Source organism: Hydra vulgaris, chromosome 06 (genome assembly GCF_038396675.1).
Source record: "Hydra vulgaris chromosome 06, alternate assembly HydraT2T_AEP".
NCBI lineage: Eukaryota > Metazoa > Cnidaria > Hydrozoa > Anthoathecata > Hydridae > Hydra > Hydra vulgaris.
The window spans coordinates 52,247,501-52,267,500 of record NC_088925.1 but is presented as its reverse complement, the minus strand read 5'-3'; the positions used below and the strand labels follow the sequence as shown (position 1 = coordinate 52,267,500).

Here is a 20,000-nt window from a genome sequence, read left to right as displayed (position 1 = left end):
GTTTTTGTTAAGTGATTTTCTATTAATTTATTGCTCTTTTCTTTTAAGGATATTGAGCATTCTATTTTGTAGAATACAATTTAAAAACTGTTTATATATATTATATATATATATATATATATATATATATATATATATATATATATATATATATATAAATATAAATACATACATACGTACATACCTGAATATATTTATATAGCAAAATTTTGTACATAAAATATGACATTACCTATATGGTGAATAAGATATTGAACAAGAATGTATGGCAATGGTAGAAGGTATGTTTTTTATTTTTTAAAATTCAACATATTTAGTATAATCAAATATAATATTTATACATATCAACTTTTTTGACAAAGGCTTTGTAATGTTCTCTCATGGTTTTGCCATAATGTGATGCCAGGTTAGACATTAATACATAATTGTCATCAGCATGATAAGTGTCAATGAACAGCATTAATTTCTATTTGCTACAGTCTTTTTCGTAGTTTACTTTGTTGACTATGTGGTCTAGAGTTTCTGAAAATCCGGTATGTTAATAGCTGCTGGATTCGGTTTTTAGATTTTTGAAAACCGCTGGGTATCAGATAAGCAGTCAATAAAACTCTTCATATGTTAAAATCAACAAATAATGTTTAAATTTAGTTTTTATAATCTTTGTTTCATTTTAAATAAAATGATTTTAGAAATACTAGCACATTCAACTAGTAAGTGACCGGGGCCCTAGCTAAAAATGAGACTTTTTTCAAACCTGGCCCTGGCTAAACTATATGATTTTGCAGGGGTTGATAGCCGGGGCTAGAAAAAAATTTATAATACTTTATATATTATAATTTTATGCTTACGTTTACTATTTATTAAATACTCGCATATATTTATATATTTTCAAACTCTAATTTACTTCCAACAAGATTGCAAGCAACCACGATTAAGTTATGAGTTACTTTAAAATAGAGAATACTAGGAAATGGTCAACTGAAGGCTTGAAAAGTTGTAGGTTGTATATAAAAGAAAAACATGAAGATGGCTAATAGTTATAAGGTTTTTTTGATGTGCAAGGAAAAAAAACTGGATTAATAAAAGTTTTTATAGCATAAAGGGACAGATACAGTAAAAGGATGCAACTTGTTGAATAAGAAACAAGCAAGAATGAGTTTTGGTCTACTATTTGTAGAAAAAAGAAAGAAATACAACCTTACAACAATGGAAGAGTGGCTTAAGCTTGGCAGATAAAGCAGGTCTAATTTTTTTTTTTTTTTTATGTTAATTCACCTCCCCAAGGCTGAAAACGTCACTACAGACGAGGAGGCTACTTAATTGTGGTTATAACCCTCTCTCAATTATATAACTCCGAAACCTTGACACTAAGGACCTGGTTGGGAAAACATGAATCTTGACAACCAAGGCTGCTGCGCAGAAAAACAAGGTAAGGATCAAACTCTGTACCTCTTGCTTAAGATGTGAGCGCTCTACCACTACACCACGGCCGCATTACATTTGCAATGTGCTTTTAGACTTTGTCTGAGAGTAAGAGGATTGTTATTCATTAATATAGGAATACCAACATTATTGCAATATTTTTTTGTGGTAAATAAATGGTTTTTGTTGTCTAAAAAAATTTCAGATTAAAAGTTCAGAATTTAAATCCATAAGCCACAGCAAGCCTTAGGCTAGAGAGATCATATTAAAAATCAGCTGCTTATTCTAAGCAATCAAAAAGTGAAGATTTTTTTCAAGACAAGAGTATAATGTTGAGTCGTCAACAAATAAAGCCACTTTAGATGTTAAATTTTTATAAAGATCGATATTGTAGATAAGAAACAATACAGGAGCAAAGATTTAAGGGTGCCACAAGGTATCTTGTGGTACCATTAAATCTTTGCTCCTGTATTGTTTCTTATCTACATTTTAAAATTATTTTAAAATTATCATAAATTTAAATAATAAATATTATATAATTACTAAGATTAAATGTTAGACTTTAGTTAATGACATTGTTAAAGACTTACCAAAAGTCACTAGAACTTAACTTCTGATATAAGATACAAGATTTAGTAAACTGAGAATAACAGAGCTTAACATCAGACGGGACCTTTTTACATTGGCTTCTTGGAATAATAAAAGGACATTTGTTCTTAAGAGAGATGTTCTTGTAAAAAAGATAAAATAAATGATTAATAAAGCAACTGCTCAAGATGGTGAAAAATATGGAGTAAAATGAGGTTTGACTTAAAATTGAAGTGTAGGAATAAAAGCTTCCAAACTGTTAGTCCAGAAGGAATAAAAGATTCTGAGATGCGCTTTATGCATACATATTATGGACATAAACATATATGTTTGCTATTTAATTAGATGCTGGCATACAATATCCTTTCATATTTATATAAACTATAGTATTTATATAGTATTTGCTGAAAGAGAAGAAGAAGATAGTGATGATGATGATATGGTGATGATGATGATGATGATGATGATGATGATGATGATGATGATGATATGGTGATGATGATGATGATGATGATGATATGGTGATGATGATGATGATGATGATGATGATGATGATGATGATGATGATGATGATGATGATGATGATGATGATGATGATGATGATGATGGTGATGATGATGATTATGATAGTAATGATGATTATGATGGTTATAATGATCATGTTGATCATAATGATGTTTATATATACATATAAATACAAAGTATAACATTAATTTTGAATTAAAAAGATATACTTTAGGATGTATAAATGTTTATGCAGCACAAACCCGGCCCCGGCTAAATATCAACCCTGGTCATTTACAAGATTCAACCTTTTTTTTTTTTTCCAATATCTGGAAGAGAAAAGAGGAAGTTTATAGAGCAAGATAATGATTGACAGGCGACTTAAAAGATTGCAAACTATATGAATCAAGAAAGCAAGATAAAGGAAACGAATTCCAAAAAACTGATGTTTGAGGGAAAAACTAGTGGAATAAGAGTTTTTGGAGCACTTAGCAATAGTCATAGAAAAAGGATGAGACTTAATTAAATGGCGAGTAACATGAGAATGAGTTTTAGTAAATGGCACAAGAGACGCTAGCACTTTAGAGCAGTGCCCATTATAGTATTTGTAGAAAAGAGAGAAGCAACATTACGAGGATGTGATAATGGTTGGAGGTTGGCTGCAAGAGCAGGTCCAACTATGTTTACAATACGTTTTTGCACCTTGTCTAAAAGAGAAAGGACATCATTAGAAGATCTGCCCCAGATATGGCAACAGTATTCCATATAAGGCCGGATTTGAGACTTATAGAGATAGAGAATAGAATCCGAAATAAGAAAGTGACGTGCTCGATAAAGAGTTTACCTTAGCAGATGCTAGTTTTGCAACTGATTTGATATATGGTTTTCAAGAAAGATTGGAAATAAGAGTTAATCCTAGAAGATGAAGAGTAGATGACTCATTGAGTACATCGCTGTTCATGAATATAGGAAGATCTAAATTATTGTGGTAACGATTGGTTGAAAAAAATTGAGTTTCATCTGAACTAAATTTCACCAGCCACTGTGAGTCCCATGTGGTTGCAGAAGTGAGATCCTTTTCAAGCTCAAATGCCCCCATCAAGCAATCAGAGAGTATTGGCTTCTTATCAAGACAAGAATTAATGGTAGTATCATCAGCGAACAATGCCTCCTTAGATGTAAGAATATCTGGAAGATCATTAATGTAAATTAAAAAGAGTATAGGACCAAGGATAGAACCTTGAGGAACCCCTGAAGTTACAGGATATGAAAAAGAGTGTTGTCCATCAAGGACAACTTTTATACTACGATTGAAAAGAAAGGATTTAATAATCTTTAAGATGTTACCAGATACACCATAAGACATGTCAAACTTTATCAAAAGCTTTAGAAATGTCAAGAGTGATAGCCTTAGCCTCTTCACCTCTATCTAATGCACAATAAAATCTATCAGTTTTTGCTGTTAGCAAATCAGCTGTAGAATGAGAAGATCCAAATCCATATTGATGATCAGAAAGTATGTTATGAGATTCAAGATGAGAGATTAAGTGTTTGTTAATAAAAGATTAAAAAACCTTGCTTATGATTATGTACTTTTAAAAGTAGAGACAACAGATGCCACTTTCCAGCATGCCAGAAAGCAAGACTCCAATAAGCACTTGTTTAATAATTTTAAAAGTACAGACAACAGCTCCAAAAACACTTTCTGCAAGACCATAATAGGTATGTTGTCCAGACCACAAGCTGTAGAAGAGTCTAAGCAAGAAATCACTTTGGATACATAAGCTGGAGTGATACAAATGTCAAGCAATGGATCAACCTGTTTGTCGGCTATATCAGGTAGAACACAACTAGTGGAATAGAGAGATGATATCGATGAGAAGTTCTTGGCAAACGATTCAGCTTTAGTTTAGGTGAGGTGACAAAATCTGAACTGTACAAGAGAGGTGGAATAACAGATTTGTCATTATTGATATTGTCCTTATTATTGATACTGTTAAAGATTCTCCAGAAGTCATGATAGTCTAATTTTTGAGATGAAATATGAGATTACATGACCTGAGAATAGCCGGCTTTGGCATTAGACAAAACTTTTTTATAATGATTTCTAGCAATAGTAGACATACACCTGTTTTCTGGAGAATCCTTTTGCTGATAGATATGGAAGTAAGTTTCAATCGGAAGTTGCAGCAGCACAATGTGAGGTGAACCAAGGAGAAGAGTGAGGTTTGAATTGTCAAGAGGGAATAAAAGATTCCATGTCAGCCTGAATCCAAGAAGTTATGTAAGAAGCACATTTATCAGCTGGAAGATGAAAGATTACTACCCAAGTACCGTTAAAGAAAATCATGGAAAGAGTCCCAGTCAGCATTAAAGTAGTTGTAAGAGGTACGATGATAGGGGGATTCTGATGTTGAAGAAAAATGAGATAATATTTTTAGGGAGATCAAACTGTGATCCAAATCACCTAAGGGTGAATGTGGAGAAACTGAGCATTGACTAGGATCAGAAACAAGACATAAGTCGAGTAGAGAAAGTAAATGATTAGGGTTGACTGGAAAGCGAGTTGGAAAGTTGACTATTTTAGTTAGGGATTAAGAAAGGTAAAAGTTGTGGGCTTTAATGCCTGCAGAGTCACTGACAATAGAGCCAAGCTATTCAGTGTGATGAGTATTAAAGTTACCAACAACAACACTATTAGCTGATGGATAAAGAGAGAGGGCTTGGTCAATTTGATTAAAAATAACATTGAGAAGAATGCAGTCTTATGATGAAGGAGAGTGATGTAGAACAAAGAGAAAGACGATAGACTGAAGTGGTGCTAAATGAAAGTACATACAAGAATAGTCTATGAATTCAAACCTAGTTTCCTAACAAATAGGTGAACTCTTACAAATGTAAATGCCCTGGCCAAATATGTGACTATTGAAGTTATTACAAATTAAAGGAAGATAACCATCAACACTAAGATCACGAAATGAGACAACTGAACTCAAATTAGTCTCTCTCAAGACCAATTAGTTCTGGTGAACTTTGCAAGAGATAAGACTCAACAGAACTAAAGTTACTTTGAAGACCACAAATATTAGTGAAAGATAGGTTTAGAGAACTTGGTGATGATGATGTTTTTGTGTTTTATAGTTTTTGGTACTTAGGTAATTTTTAAATATGTTAAAAAACTTGACTCAAAGCACAGATACTACTCAGTACACTATTTAATAGTTATTTAATAGTTAATAATAATTTTAGTCTTTACCATTGTAGTTATAATATTTAACAATGTGAATTATTGGTTGGAGGTTGCTGCAAGAGCAGGTCTAATTATGTTTACAATGTGTTTTTGCACCTTGTCTAAATGAGAAAGGGCATCATTAGAAGATCTGCCCCAGATATGGCAACAGTATTCCATACAAGGCCGGATTTGAGATTTATGGAGATATAGAACAGAATCCGGAGAAAGAAAGTGTCGAGCTCGATAAAGAGAAGCAACTTTAGCAGACGCTAATTTTGCAACTGAGTTGATATATGGTTTCCAAGAAAGATTGGAACTTAATCCTAGAAGATAAAGAGTAGATGACTCATTGAGTACATTACTGTTCATAAATACAGAAGATCTAAATTATTGTGGTAATGATTGGTTGAAAAAAATTGAATTAAATTTCACCAGCCACTGTGAGCCCCATGCTGTAAAAGAAGTGAGATTGTTTTCAAGCTTAAATGTCCCCTCCAAGCAATCAGAAAGTATTGGCTTCTTGTCAAGACAAGAATTAATGGTAGTATCATTTTTATCGCTTTATTTTTTTCAGGAGGAAGGGGGGGGGGAAGGGGGGATTCTATACATTAAATTTTTATTTTTACTAGAAATTAAATTCCTTGTAAATATGTTTCAAGGCTGCATCAAAAATATGTATAAAACATATGCTATGACCTCATATTTGAACTGTACCACTCTGTATCTCAATTTGTTATTGTTGGTTACTTTAATTTTCCTAAAATGGACTGGCTAAATTATGTATCAATTATAGTCAATAGCCTTGGTTTGCACCAATTTGTACTGAAACCTATTCGTTAAAACAATATTCTAGACCTTGTATTTTCAAATAATGTCTCCTTATTTAGTCTAATTTCTATTGAATGTCCTTTCAGCACTAGTGACCATAACACAGTCTACTTCTCCATTAATATAAATGATCTTGATCAGTAAATAAAAAATATTTTTACTAAATATCAATTGGGACTTTGAGTTTTACTTAGTTTTCACAGTTGAAGATTTTTGGATTATTTTCTCGAAATATTTATGCAATGGTATTAATCGACTTGCTCCAATTAAAAAGATTAATCTTTACAAAAAAATAAATCATTACCCAAGGTTTATCAGGAAAGTGTTAAATCGTAAAGCATTTTTATGGAAAAGATGGTCAAATACTAAAAGCATTACACACAAAAAAGAATATAACAAATATGCTAGCAAATGTAAAGAAATATTACATACTTACAAGCCTTTTCTGGAAGCTGGAAGCATGTGTAGTCGCACGCCTTGTTTATCCATGTTTAAAGTAATTTTTTAGTTTTTATATAGTAAGCGCTTAAAGAATTTGTGGCAAAAAAATACTACAAGAAACTACAGAGAATAAAAGAGCTAGATTCGAAGAAAGGAAATGAATACGAAATAGAAAATCTAAATAAAATAAAAAAAATTGAAAAAGAAAAAAAGAAAAATTTTATTAAAAAAATAATATACCAAAGTATTTTACTGTTTTTATTTTCTTTTTAGTTAGGGTGTTTGTTATTTTCCACTACCAAAATTGATACAAGTTGTGGAAAATAGCAGATAAAAATATTAAAAAAAAATTATTTAGAATACAATTAGATAGCAGATAGCCTTTTAAATATAAATTTAAAAGGGGTTTATAAAGTTAAAATGTTTGTTTAAAATTTATAAAAGCCATCGGACATAAAATTAAATAAATAATAAAGTATAAATTTAAAGTTCAAAAAATAAAGTTAATATACTATACTGAATTTACTAAAAATTTTGGAACAACTAAAATGATTATAAAATAAATGCATACAAAATATAGGTCAGGCAATATGACTAGTAGATGTTGTTCTCACCGGAAAAGTGCCAGACAATATTCAGCAGCTATTTCGAGCTCTCTCTCTCTCTCTCTCTTTATATATATATATATATATATATATATATATATATATATATATATATATATATATATATATATATATATATATATATATATATATATATATATATATATATATATATATATATATATATATATATATATATATATATATAAGGTAGGCCATTAAAATATATATATATAAGGTAGGCCATTTTTTTTTAAATGTCTGCTCTCACTCTCTAAATGTTTTATATAAAAAAGTTTTAAAAATAATCATCATTTTGGAAAAAAACATTGAGAAAAACAAATTATAATAAAAAAATTTTGTAACAATGCTTACTTTTAATTTTTAGTTTGAAAATGGCATTTTCTAAGCAGTGAAATCTAAAATTTTTTTTTATAAAATGATGATTATTTTTAAAATTTTAATATAATTTCGCTTCTTTTGAGACCCAACATGATATACTTTTGAAGAACCCATTTTTTGATAATTATATGGACCTGTCTGATGTTTAAGGGTCTTGAGCTACCTCTAAAAAAATTTTTTTTTTGAAATTATTTTAATTCTAGTATTACTTTATTATAGAGGTTGAGAATAGACATTTAAAAAAAGATATTTTAATGGCCACCCTTTTATATATATATATATATATATATATATATATATATATATATATATATATATATATATATATATATATATATATATATATATATATATATATATATATATATATATATATATATATATATATATATATATATATATATATATATATATATATATATACACACACACACTTAGTACACACTTAGTGATTTTATTGGTGCATAAAAAGTTTTTTGAATCTACTTTATCTAAACTTAACAGATTTTTTCTGCACTTAGAAAAACATTTCAGGCAGATGATGGTTGTAAACAGAGTTGCTTTTATAAGTACTTTTTGATAAGATTGTCAAAATTTTCCCTTTGCTTTGGACTTGTTTTATTGAACGCACCTTAAATCATTTCCATTTTTCAAACATAATATACAAATGAATTTAGAATCTGGCCGTGACTTTTAACAAAGTTTTTTTAGCAAAGGTATTTTTTTTCTTGATTTAGAACTAGTTCTAACATTCTTTTTTAATACTCTAACAGAACTAGAGCTAAAAATAAATATAATGTTGAATATTTTATGAATCAGGAATCAAAAAATAGTTTGTCGTCAAAAATTATCCAGATAATCAGATATCTTGATTGTAAACCCTATTAATTTAGAGTTAAATTTGAATTATAATTATATTTACTTTTTACTTTTCAGGTTTTACAATATAATACAATATTATACAACTTGTATAGATATTATATAAACACAATATTTGATTATTATTGTTTTAAGGATAACATGAAAAATCTTTGTCTTGTATTTTCATAGTTTTTCCATTTGTTTTGTTGTGCTTTTGTTATGTTTTGTTGTGTTTATTTCATTAATCAATTCAAACTCAAAAAACTGACCGTTCCCTTTGGTTATAGCATTTTAAGTGATTTGACATATTTTCTAGACATTTTATCTGAACATGTCAAAATACCTCTGTGTATACTGCTTTAGTTACACTAAAACTGTTTTATTTAAAATTATTTAAGTTGTTAAAAATTATTATTTTAATAAAAGATAATGGTGTAAAAATTGTTATTGTAACGTAAAAAGTTTCAAGTTTAAAGCATTTTTAATGTTTAGACAGTGACTACTAAATACATGTATACTGATAAAATAGTTTTTATTTAAAAAATTTTTATTTAACTTTGAATTAAATAGTAGCAATTATGTTCTTTCAATTTTTTTATTAATAAAAATCTTAGGTTACTTTTAAATAAAAATTAATAATTTTAAGTAATGTACAATAAATACATTTAATTTAAACTCAACAGATAGGAAAGCTTTTCTACATTTAAGTTAAGCTCAACCAATAGGAAAGCTTTTCCACATTTGCAATGCTAATTATGTTTATAAGAGAGAATTTAAACCAAGTAATTCCAGATAGTGCAACTGTTTTTCTATTGGAGCAGCATATATGTTAAAAGGTAAAATTCTCAATATCAGACCTTGTTATGAGATTTTGTTGTGTAACGGAAAATGTAATGTAAGTTAATGTAGCTTTACTCAATATTCATATTTACATTAAAAGTTGCATATTTTAACTGCGTATTTTAAATATAACTGCGTATTTTAAAGTACCGCAATAAAAAACTAAAACTAATTACTGTTTTCTGCATAAACTAATTCAAACAACTGTGTAAATATTCTAATTAAAAATTTTTTTTTTTGCGTAATGTAAAGGGCTTAACGCATAGGTGAAATTACAATATTGTATGTAAAATTCACATGGCATAATGCTTCTTAATTAGGCCTTTCACATGTGATCTATCAATTAATGGTTTGACAATATTCAGGCCTTGTAACGAGAATTCATTGTAAAAATGTAACTTAACTTAGTCTATACTTTTATATTGTTAAAAGTTATATTGTATCGTTACAGTATTTTAAAGTGCCACATAATTAAATTTGATTTTAAATATCATTAAAAATCATTTAAACAATAAACTATAACAAAAATTGAAAATGAAATCAAAATTTGGTATTTGAAGATTAAATTTCCTTATTATTCATTTCTTTAAACAGTTTTATACATTTAATCTTTTGTTTGCTTTATCATAACTTATTATTTTTTTTTTTTTAATTTGTTTATTTAATGAAATTGTAGATAGAAATGTTACCAATAAGTTATCTGTAAACATAATTTATGTTTATAAATAGAAATTAAGTCATAAGATGTTGAACAAGAAACAAAAAAATTTATTTTTATTTGTGAAAAAAACTTAAACAAAAAAGCTTCTTCTTACTTAAAATAAAAAAAAATGAAGTTTTTTTGGTCACTTTCACACATTATAATGTATGATGTAAACTTTAAAGATTGCATGAGTTTACAAACAATAGGAAAAAAAAAAATTATTTTTATAAAAAATATTGCATTTTACATTCCTTCAAAGTTAAATCTTTTTTTTTTAAATCATATTTAATTTAAAGTTTTTTAAATTAAAAAAAAATTGTTTAACTAGGGTTGATTTCACACCTACTGCGAATTCAGCAAAAAAATCATTATAATATATTAGATTACTAAAAAAGGAGGTATGTTTTGAAAATGACTTAAAATGCAGTTATTCATACTTATTATATAAGTTTCACACTTGTTGTATATATTGTTTATAAAATGTATTATCATACATTTTAAAAGCTACTTTAGTGTCTGGTTTATAATGCACTCACGGTTTTAATGAAAGATTAATACATTTGTAACATTTTAATTGAATGTTTTCAGATATAAATTAAAAAGGACTATTAAATAAATGTTAAATATGTATTAATATTAATATAAATTCTTTTATGAATTCAAATTAAAGAATAATTTATTTCTATCGTTTTAGTACATATTCTATAGGTTCTTAAACTATGTTATGATGTTTCTTGCACCCTTTGTTATTTTCAGAAAAAAATCTGTTTTTAGGAAAATGTTCAATTAACCTTGACTTTTTTCCTGCTTTTCTTATGCACTTTTTAAAACATTTAAAGATAAATAATTGTTGTAAATTTAATTAGGTTCTGCAGTAAAAAATTTTTTTTTGTTATTCACTTCCTTAAAACCAAGAGGATCACTACAGTTAACAAGGTTACTTTTTTATAATTTTTATATTTATCGTGGTTGTGGCAAATTTGATTAAATTCTGCTGTAAATTAGACTGAACTGCTAAATAAGGCTGTAGTTATAGACCTGTCAACCTAAAAATGCATTTTGTTCAATGCATTTTAGGCACTTTGAAAAAGTTATTAATATAAACTATAACTATTTTATAAAGGTACTAAAAAAGATGAAAGCATGAGTTAATCTTTATCCTGTTCTATATTCCACACTTAAATCCCTGGAATTACTATGCTTTTTTTGTACTTTGCACAGTTGCCTTGTTTGTTTCTTTACACAGTTGTTGAAGTTATAAGGTTTAGAGAGGGGGTGTAACAACAAAACAAAAAAATAAGTAAAAATCAGAGCCTCTTTGACAAAATAATGACCCCTGTTTATTTAATATTAAAAAAAATATTCATTACAATTTTTAATAATAATAATAATAATTAAAACTGTATTATTTTAATAGTGATATTAACTATATCTTATCTTATTTGTTAGTTATTATGATCCACAACCTTTTCAAGATGAGGAAGACATAAACAATTACAGGTATGGTCAAAATTACAGGAGTTTACAATCTGGGCAAAATGAATCTTCAATTAAAGGTAAGTTGGAACAAAAATATTGGAAGTCAAAGCAGAAAGTTATTGAAAAATTAGGAAAAGGTCAGGATGAGTTTGTTATTGCTGGTGATGCAGAGGTTGACTCACGTCTAGAAGTAATTTTTTTTTTTTGCTTTTTTTTTTTTCAAATTTTGATGCACTTTATGAATTAGTTTTAAGTATTTTTTACTGATCTAAATATAAGTTAAAATACATTAATTTACATTAATAGCTTTAATTGCATTAATTAATAAACATAAACACAGTTAAGGCCAAAAAGATCTAGCCACAAATATTTGTAGCAAAAAATCGTTTTTGGACAGTACAGATTTACTACCAGAAAATGTTTTATTCAAAAAAAATTTACATGAATATAAAAGAATAATGAAGTCACAGTATAAAACATTTTTTAGTACTTTGTATGGACCCTTTAAACTTTTATTCTCTATTCTTTGTGACATTAAAGCAACAAGAGACTCACAGTATTATTGTATTATTTTATGACACCCACTTATATTATGGCTTTTTTCAAATCTGCTAGTAAAGTTGGGTTCTGTTTAGAAACTCTGCTTTCAATTTTAATCAACAGCTTTTGATGTAGTTTGAATCGGATGTTATGTCTGGCCTCAGCGCAAGATTATCAACAGCATTTCCTTGGACTTATGCCTTGAAATTTTTTTCCTGACAGCAAGTTGCCATGTGCATAAAAATTGAATATTTTGTAAAGCAAAATTTCCAACTTATGATTTAGGGTGCAGCAGTTGCACCCTAAATCATAAGTTGGAAATTTCGCTTTACAAAATATTCAATGTATTGGAATTGGAGCATGAGTTTTAACTTTGCATGAACTGCTTAACTTGCGCTTTGTCTGAGATGGTATTTTAAAAGTTCAATCCTTGTATTCTTTGCGAAATATGAGGCAATTGCAAAAATATTTTTGTGAAAATTTTGACTCTTATGCAACTCAATATGATCAAAGAATAAAGGTGTTGTTTTAAATAAAAAGGGCTTAACATATTAGCTTTTTGTGAATTCAATGTCATAAAATTATCTTTATTTTTTTTATTTATTTATGCACATTATCTTTTTTTAAACTACCGCAATAAAATAAATTACTGCAAAACAAGTTTAATTTACTAATAAAGAAAAACAAATCTGGAAGTGTTATTTTGTAAATGTACATATTGTGAAATGTCTATTTTGTTTCAATTTTTTTTTTTAATATTAACTTAATAAATTTAATATTACATTTTTAATTATCATTTAACATAAAATAATTTCTTTCTATTCTCAACATTTGTATAAATGAGTTAAAATATGTTAATTTTTTTTTTTTCATTATTTCTTAAAATTGTGGCTTTGGAAATAATAATGAATTTTTTACTTTTAAAAAGTTAAGCAAAAATAAAAAATGTTACAAACGAAAAATATGAATGCAAAACAAAAAAACAACTCAAGTTTATTACTTTACCAGCACTTTTTTGTGACAAACAAAGATTTAAGTTTATTAAAGCAAGTACCATTTATTAAAAAATATATACCATTGCGCTTTCACTTGTCTTATGACAAAAAAGTTAAATGTACGCTTTATTAACATTTTTGATGCTGTGTTACAACATGTTTACAAGGAATTTAAATAACTTTGTTAATCAAAATTTTTTCTAAATTGTAAGGAAGGTTCTGTTTTCACTTTTTTGATATTGCACAAACTGTTGATTATATAAAAGCTGATGTAACTATTTGAAAATATAATTTTTCTAAACTATTATTTTTAAAATAAAACTTATTTTAAAATGAATATAAACAAAGGCATTGCAAGAGCTATATTGCTTCAAGCAAATACTTACAAATACTTGTAATAATTAATTAAATAAAAAACTTCCTCCATAGATATAACTCTTTTATTAATTTTTCAATACAAAATATCAAGTAAGTTTCTTTTCAATACAATATATTGAAAGAGATAACCTTGTTATCAATTATATTTATTCTTGGTAATGAGGGTCTAATCTAAACTCTCGAAATATTGTTTTGAAAAATTAATGATAGAGTTATATTCCTAGATATTATATCCATATATTATTTAATTATAAAAAAATAAATTTTAAATGAGATGTCATTTAAAGTTTGTAATAATTAATGTTTTTTCATTTTTTTTTATAAAATCAATCATAACAAGACAAACTTTAAAATATCAAAACAATATTTTTTTTTTTTAAATCTGTAATTCTTTTTATTGTTTGTTATAAGAAATAAATTTTATTCTAAATAAATTTTATTGCGCTTGCAAGATGATAAAAAAAAAGTTTTTTTTATTAAATTTTTTTTTATGATTTCTTTTTTTACACGTCATATAACACCTTTTACATGTCATATAACACCTTTTTTTTTTCTTGATGGAAAAATTAGGTTGACATAAATACAAATTTCTTTGTTTTTTCTTAACTTATTACATTTGTAAATAGTGCTAATATCAAATGTAATTGTCATTTAAACTTTTTTACATAATGTCATTCAGACTTCATAAGTGGTTTTTATAGTGTTAATTAGTTCTTATATCTTACCGGTCAAAACGATATCTTTAGACTTGTTTAAATATTAAAAAATCATAAAGTGGCTCAAGTGAAACGGCTTATGTCGTACGTTAAATGGCTTAACGCGTACATAATTGGAGCACTGTTTTACACTTTAAAATAAGGCATGAAGTAGTCTTTGAGCTGTGCATGCATTAACATACACATTAGGAGGCAGTTGAGCTTGTGAGCTTGAAATCTGTATGTCCTTCATAGCCAGTTGCATCATGTTATCAAATTTATCATGTCGGTTTTTAGAGTGGTATTACTTGGTCTCTCACTGAATTTCCTGGATCTTCCATCTGTTGACTTGATTTGCTAAATGATATCATATCGTAGTAAAATCATGAACAGTTGTCATAGATATCTTCTATTATTCCCTCGTTCATCAAAAATTGTAATTGAGTACATTTAGCAAATAATGTTATAGTGGTTCTCTAATATAATAATGATTCACTTACACATGATTTTAACATATAAAGACCATGTAAGATATTTTCCTATCGGCTAATTGCTGCATAATCGCCCTTGCAACGCATGATTGTTTAGTAAGTTGTCAGTATGCATGTTTTGTGTTTATAACTATCTATAATAATTATGAGTGGTTGGATCTTTTTGACTATAACTATATATATATATATATATATATATATATATATATATATATATATATATATATATATATATATATATATATATATATATATATATATATAAACAATTGAAATATATAAAAGAATATATAAAATGTATTCTACAAAATAGAGTACTCAATGTTCTTAAAAATACAGTAATAATAAATTAGTAAAAAATCATTTTATCAAAAATTTTTCATTTAACAATGTGCATTTAGCATATGTGTTTCATCGATAAAGGCTCATCAAAAATCTTTCTGGTGAGTCTTTATTGATGAAAGAAATAAAAAAATTTTGTTAAGTGATTTTCTACTAATTTATATATATATATATATATATATATATATATATATATATATATATATATATATATATATATATATATATATATATATATATATATCTATATATATATATATACATATACATATACATATACATATATATATATATATATATATATATATATATATATATATATATATATATATATATATATATATATATATATATACTTTTTTTTATTGTAGGCATTCCAGCATATAAAGTTAACATGTATTCAACTTATGACTGCTATTGAGTTTTATCAAACGCGAATTTTCGGTTAGATTATCTGTCATCAAAGTATTTCTAGTAGTGTATATTTAATCTATATGAGGATGATATATTAACATAATTAGTAATTTGCAGGCTATTAAGAAATATGACTATTAAGTTCCAAAATATATATTATTCAGAGAAAGTTTAAAATAAACAAAAAAGTTCAGACAATGTAACAGTATTGACCATTAATAACAATCCAGCATGTTTTTTTTTATATCATTGGACTTTGATTGATATTATATCAATTGTGTTTTTTTTGACATATATATTATAATCTAAACCAGTTATTACGGCCAAAATTAACAATCCACTGTATATTTCGAACCACCTTCAAAATTTCCTTTGGTTTTGATTAAAACTTTTCACTAATTTGCAAACTATTTATAATTATTTGAGAATTTTTATTTAAGTTGTTATAAATATTTGAAAAATTTGCGTAAAATGAAATAGAAAAATCAGTATCTAATTAACTACAATATTTCAGCAATAAAACAATCAATTTGACTGGAAAAATTATTGATAATATAACAAAATGTAAAATCATAGTAATGAATGAACAAAACATCTTAATGAGAGAAACTGCAAAACATTTTAACACAACACATGTCACTTTTAACACAACACATGCAACTTTTAACACAACACATGTCACTTTTAACACAACACATGCCACTTTTAACACAACACATGTCACTTTTAACACAACACATGTCACTTTTAACACAACACATGCCACTTTTAACACAACACATGCCACTTTTAACACAACACATGTCTCTTTTAACACAACACATGCCACTTTTAACACAACACGTTAGCAGAATAATTAGCCGTTATTAAAGATACAATAGAATTCAAAACTTTCTAGGTCCTGGTAGACTCAGCATTTCAAATAAAAGAAATGAAAGTTCACTTATTCGCATAGTGAAGAAAAATAGAAGTTTATCATCTACTGATCTCAGTCGAAAAGGACAAAAAGCTTCTGGAGTTGTTGCTAGTGCTCAAACAATTAAAATAGTACTACAAAAACACAACTACATGTGGCGAGCTGCTTGCGAAAAACTATGTCTATTGATATAAAATTAGAAACAAGAAAAACCTGGTGTTTAGCTCATAAAATTTGGTCTACGAGACAATAAGATAGAGATAAAATAAACGTTGAAGTTGATTTAAGAAAAAACCAAGTAATGCTGAGTTAGTATAGGCATCTGGGTCTGCATGAACTATGAAGGTGTTGGTCATTTCAAAATATTTGTTAAAAGGCTTGATTCTCTAAGATATTTAGACATATTGGATAATTATTTGATGCCTTCTATTGACATTTTCCCATAAGACATGGGAATCTTCCCACAAGAAAATGCTACATGCTGCTAAGATTTGCAAACAATTGTTTGAGGAAAACAACTTGGCCTGCTAATTGTCCAGATCTCAATTACATTGAGAACTTGTGGTCTGGGTTAAACCACAATCTTGGTCGAATTGAAATAAACGATCTTGACCAGCTGAAAGAATTAGTAACAAAATTACTGAATAGTCATCCAAAAGTGATTACTCAGAACTTAGTAAACCAATCATACCAATGAATGCTTAAAAGCAAAAGGATTGTCAACAAAATGTTAATTATTTTTTTTTTATGTTTTGTAAGTATTTTTCTATTAAGTTTTGTTAATTTTGTTTTTATGGTTAGTTTATTTTGGCCACATTTTTTTTTGATACAAATGAACACTTACTTTAATTTCAATATTTTAGTTTTTAATTTTTTTAATTTTTATTACTTTATAACAAATTTATATTGTGATTATTTTATTACTTTATAACAAATTTATATTGTGATTATTTTATTACTTTATAACAAATTTATATTGTGATTATTTTATTACTTTATAACAAATTTATATTGTGATTATTTTATTACTTTATAACAAATTTATATTGTGATTATTTGATTTATGTCAATAAAAAAAAAACTTAGGAACTAATCACTTTTAGTTTATAAAATATTTAATTTCAAACTTATATTCATACTAATATAACATGTTGGATTGTTATTGATAGCCAATTCTGTAATGTAAGTTATAAATAGTTCATAAAATTCCTCAATTTGATTTTAAATGATTTTAAATGGAATTTAGCTTTTTACTTTATAGTTTCGGGGAAAGTGACCAAAATTTGAGTAAGGGCTAATCAGGGGTCGAAATAAGTGCCGAACATGCGTCCTCTCAGGTCTTTTTTTGATACTTGTTCAAAGGGGGCAACCAACTATTGTTCATTTTTTCTGACAAAATGAACAATGGTTTTTTGCCCTTCTTAAGTGGGTCTAAAGAATGGTCCAGGGGGCAACGATGTCCAGCACCTTTTTGACCCCTGCTAATAAGTAGGAGAACACCTCTGTTAATAGATGGTCAAGTTGACCATAGCTGTTTTTAGGTTTTGAAATATTAAGTGTTTCAAAAGTTTAAGGAAAAAAATTAAGCTAAACATAAAAAAAAGTAACAATTAATTAAATAGAAAATAAAATTAAAAAAACCTAATAAACTCTAAAATAATAAAAATAAAACTTAAAATTAATTATTTAAAGAAATTAAATTATTAAAGAAATGCTCTTGAATATTTTATTATTAAAGTGTTAAATTAAAAAAAGAAATTATTTTAGATGTTTATAGTTAAAGTTTAAAATAAATAACTTCGAAACTTTGATTTTTTCTAATGATTTATACTACACGAAACTCATTTAAATAAATTAACAAATTACTTTCAATCAGTGTTTATTGTTTTATCAAAATGTTCATTTAAATTGTCAAAGAATATTATATATAATAAATTATTTTTCATTTAAAATATTTTTTATGATAACTTCAATATTTCAAAATAACTTTAAATTAAATGTATTTATATATTATGTGAAATGCTTTCAAATAATAACAAATTACTTCTAACAATAAACACATTTTATTTAAATTATCAATGAGAATTTTAGATAATTTTTATTTATTTATGTAAACATATTTTTTCCAAGAAAAACTTGCTAGTTAAATAATAACATATTTATTAAATAAATAGTTCTGTCAAAACTTTTTTTTAAATCATTATTTTTTATACTGTAATTGAAGATTTTTCTTTACACGTTTATTAAAGCGCTACTTGTATTAAAAAAAAAAATAGTAATTAAACCTAACCATTTATAATTATGTTTAGAATACGTAACATGGATACCTATACCTTTTTTAAAATTTTTTTTAAACCTTTTAAAGGATTTTATTTTTTTAAGTTTATTATTATTATTTTTTTTCTCTTCCAATAAAATTTCTTTTTATATTTTTAGTAGGATAACGAGGGGCAAAATGTGACACTTAATCACTAATTTATCTAATACAGGCTGTCTAACAAATTTTGAAAAAAGAACTTGGTATTTTTCAATTAAAAAAAAATTTTAGTAATTTTTTTAAATAGTGGTAAACAAAACATATCTTTAAGAGGTTTACAGGGATTATCTTTTTCCGAATATTTCCGAAATTCCGGATATTTTTTTCAACTTTTTGTTTTTCTGGATATCAAAAACAATTTCAATACATGCAAGTTTAGGTATATTTTTATATAATATATTTGTTTTTTAAGCTTTTTCACTCATAGAAAAAATTTTTTCACTCATAGAAAAAGCTTTTTCACTCAAAAATTATGAAAAGTGTCAAAAAAAGTTAAAAACAACTTAGCTAAAGCAAAATTAAAAAGAAAATAAGGGAAAACAGTTTCCAGATTTTTTCTGGATATTTTATCCAAACAATTTTCTGGATTTTTAGACTAGGATGATCTATGGGTTTAGATAAAAGTTTTATAATAAAATACAGCTATAATTAAACTGTCACTAGTGAGTCATATAATCAAACTCATTGTCACTAGTCACATATCACATATTGCTTCACCAGTATTTTAAAATGAACAACAGTCTAAATGAGCCAAAGTTGTAGAATTTAAACATTGACCCTACTTCTCTCCTTTTGCAGCCTTACTCCATAATCCATTATAAACATAACATTCCGAGTTAAACTTTTAAACATTTAAACTTTTAACCCTTTTATTTTTACCCTTTCCTAATGCACTTTTTATTGTTCTTATAACTTTTTTGATTTTTCAGAAGATTCAAATGGTGATTTTCTGTAATGTGATGTTATCATCTGTTATTCTTCTCCTTTTTTTGGTGAATCTTTGGAAT

At 26.4% G+C, this 20,000-nt stretch overlaps 1 protein-coding gene across 1 annotated transcript in view; it reads left to right on the top strand.

Annotated features, from left to right (window-relative positions):
• Positions 1-190: 190 nt before the first annotated feature.
• Positions 191-20,000, top strand: part of LOC100202579 (islet cell autoantigen 1) — a 31,792-nt gene continuing 11,982 nt past the window's right edge. Inside the window, exons 1-3 of the mRNA XM_065800435.1 lie at positions 191-281; positions 11,876-12,095; positions 15,718-15,790. Of these exons, the coding sequence (XP_065656507.1) occupies positions 262-281; positions 11,876-12,095; positions 15,718-15,790 (313 nt within the window). The 5' untranslated portion in view covers positions 191-261. The remainder of the gene's footprint in view (positions 282-11,875; positions 12,096-15,717; positions 15,791-20,000) is intronic.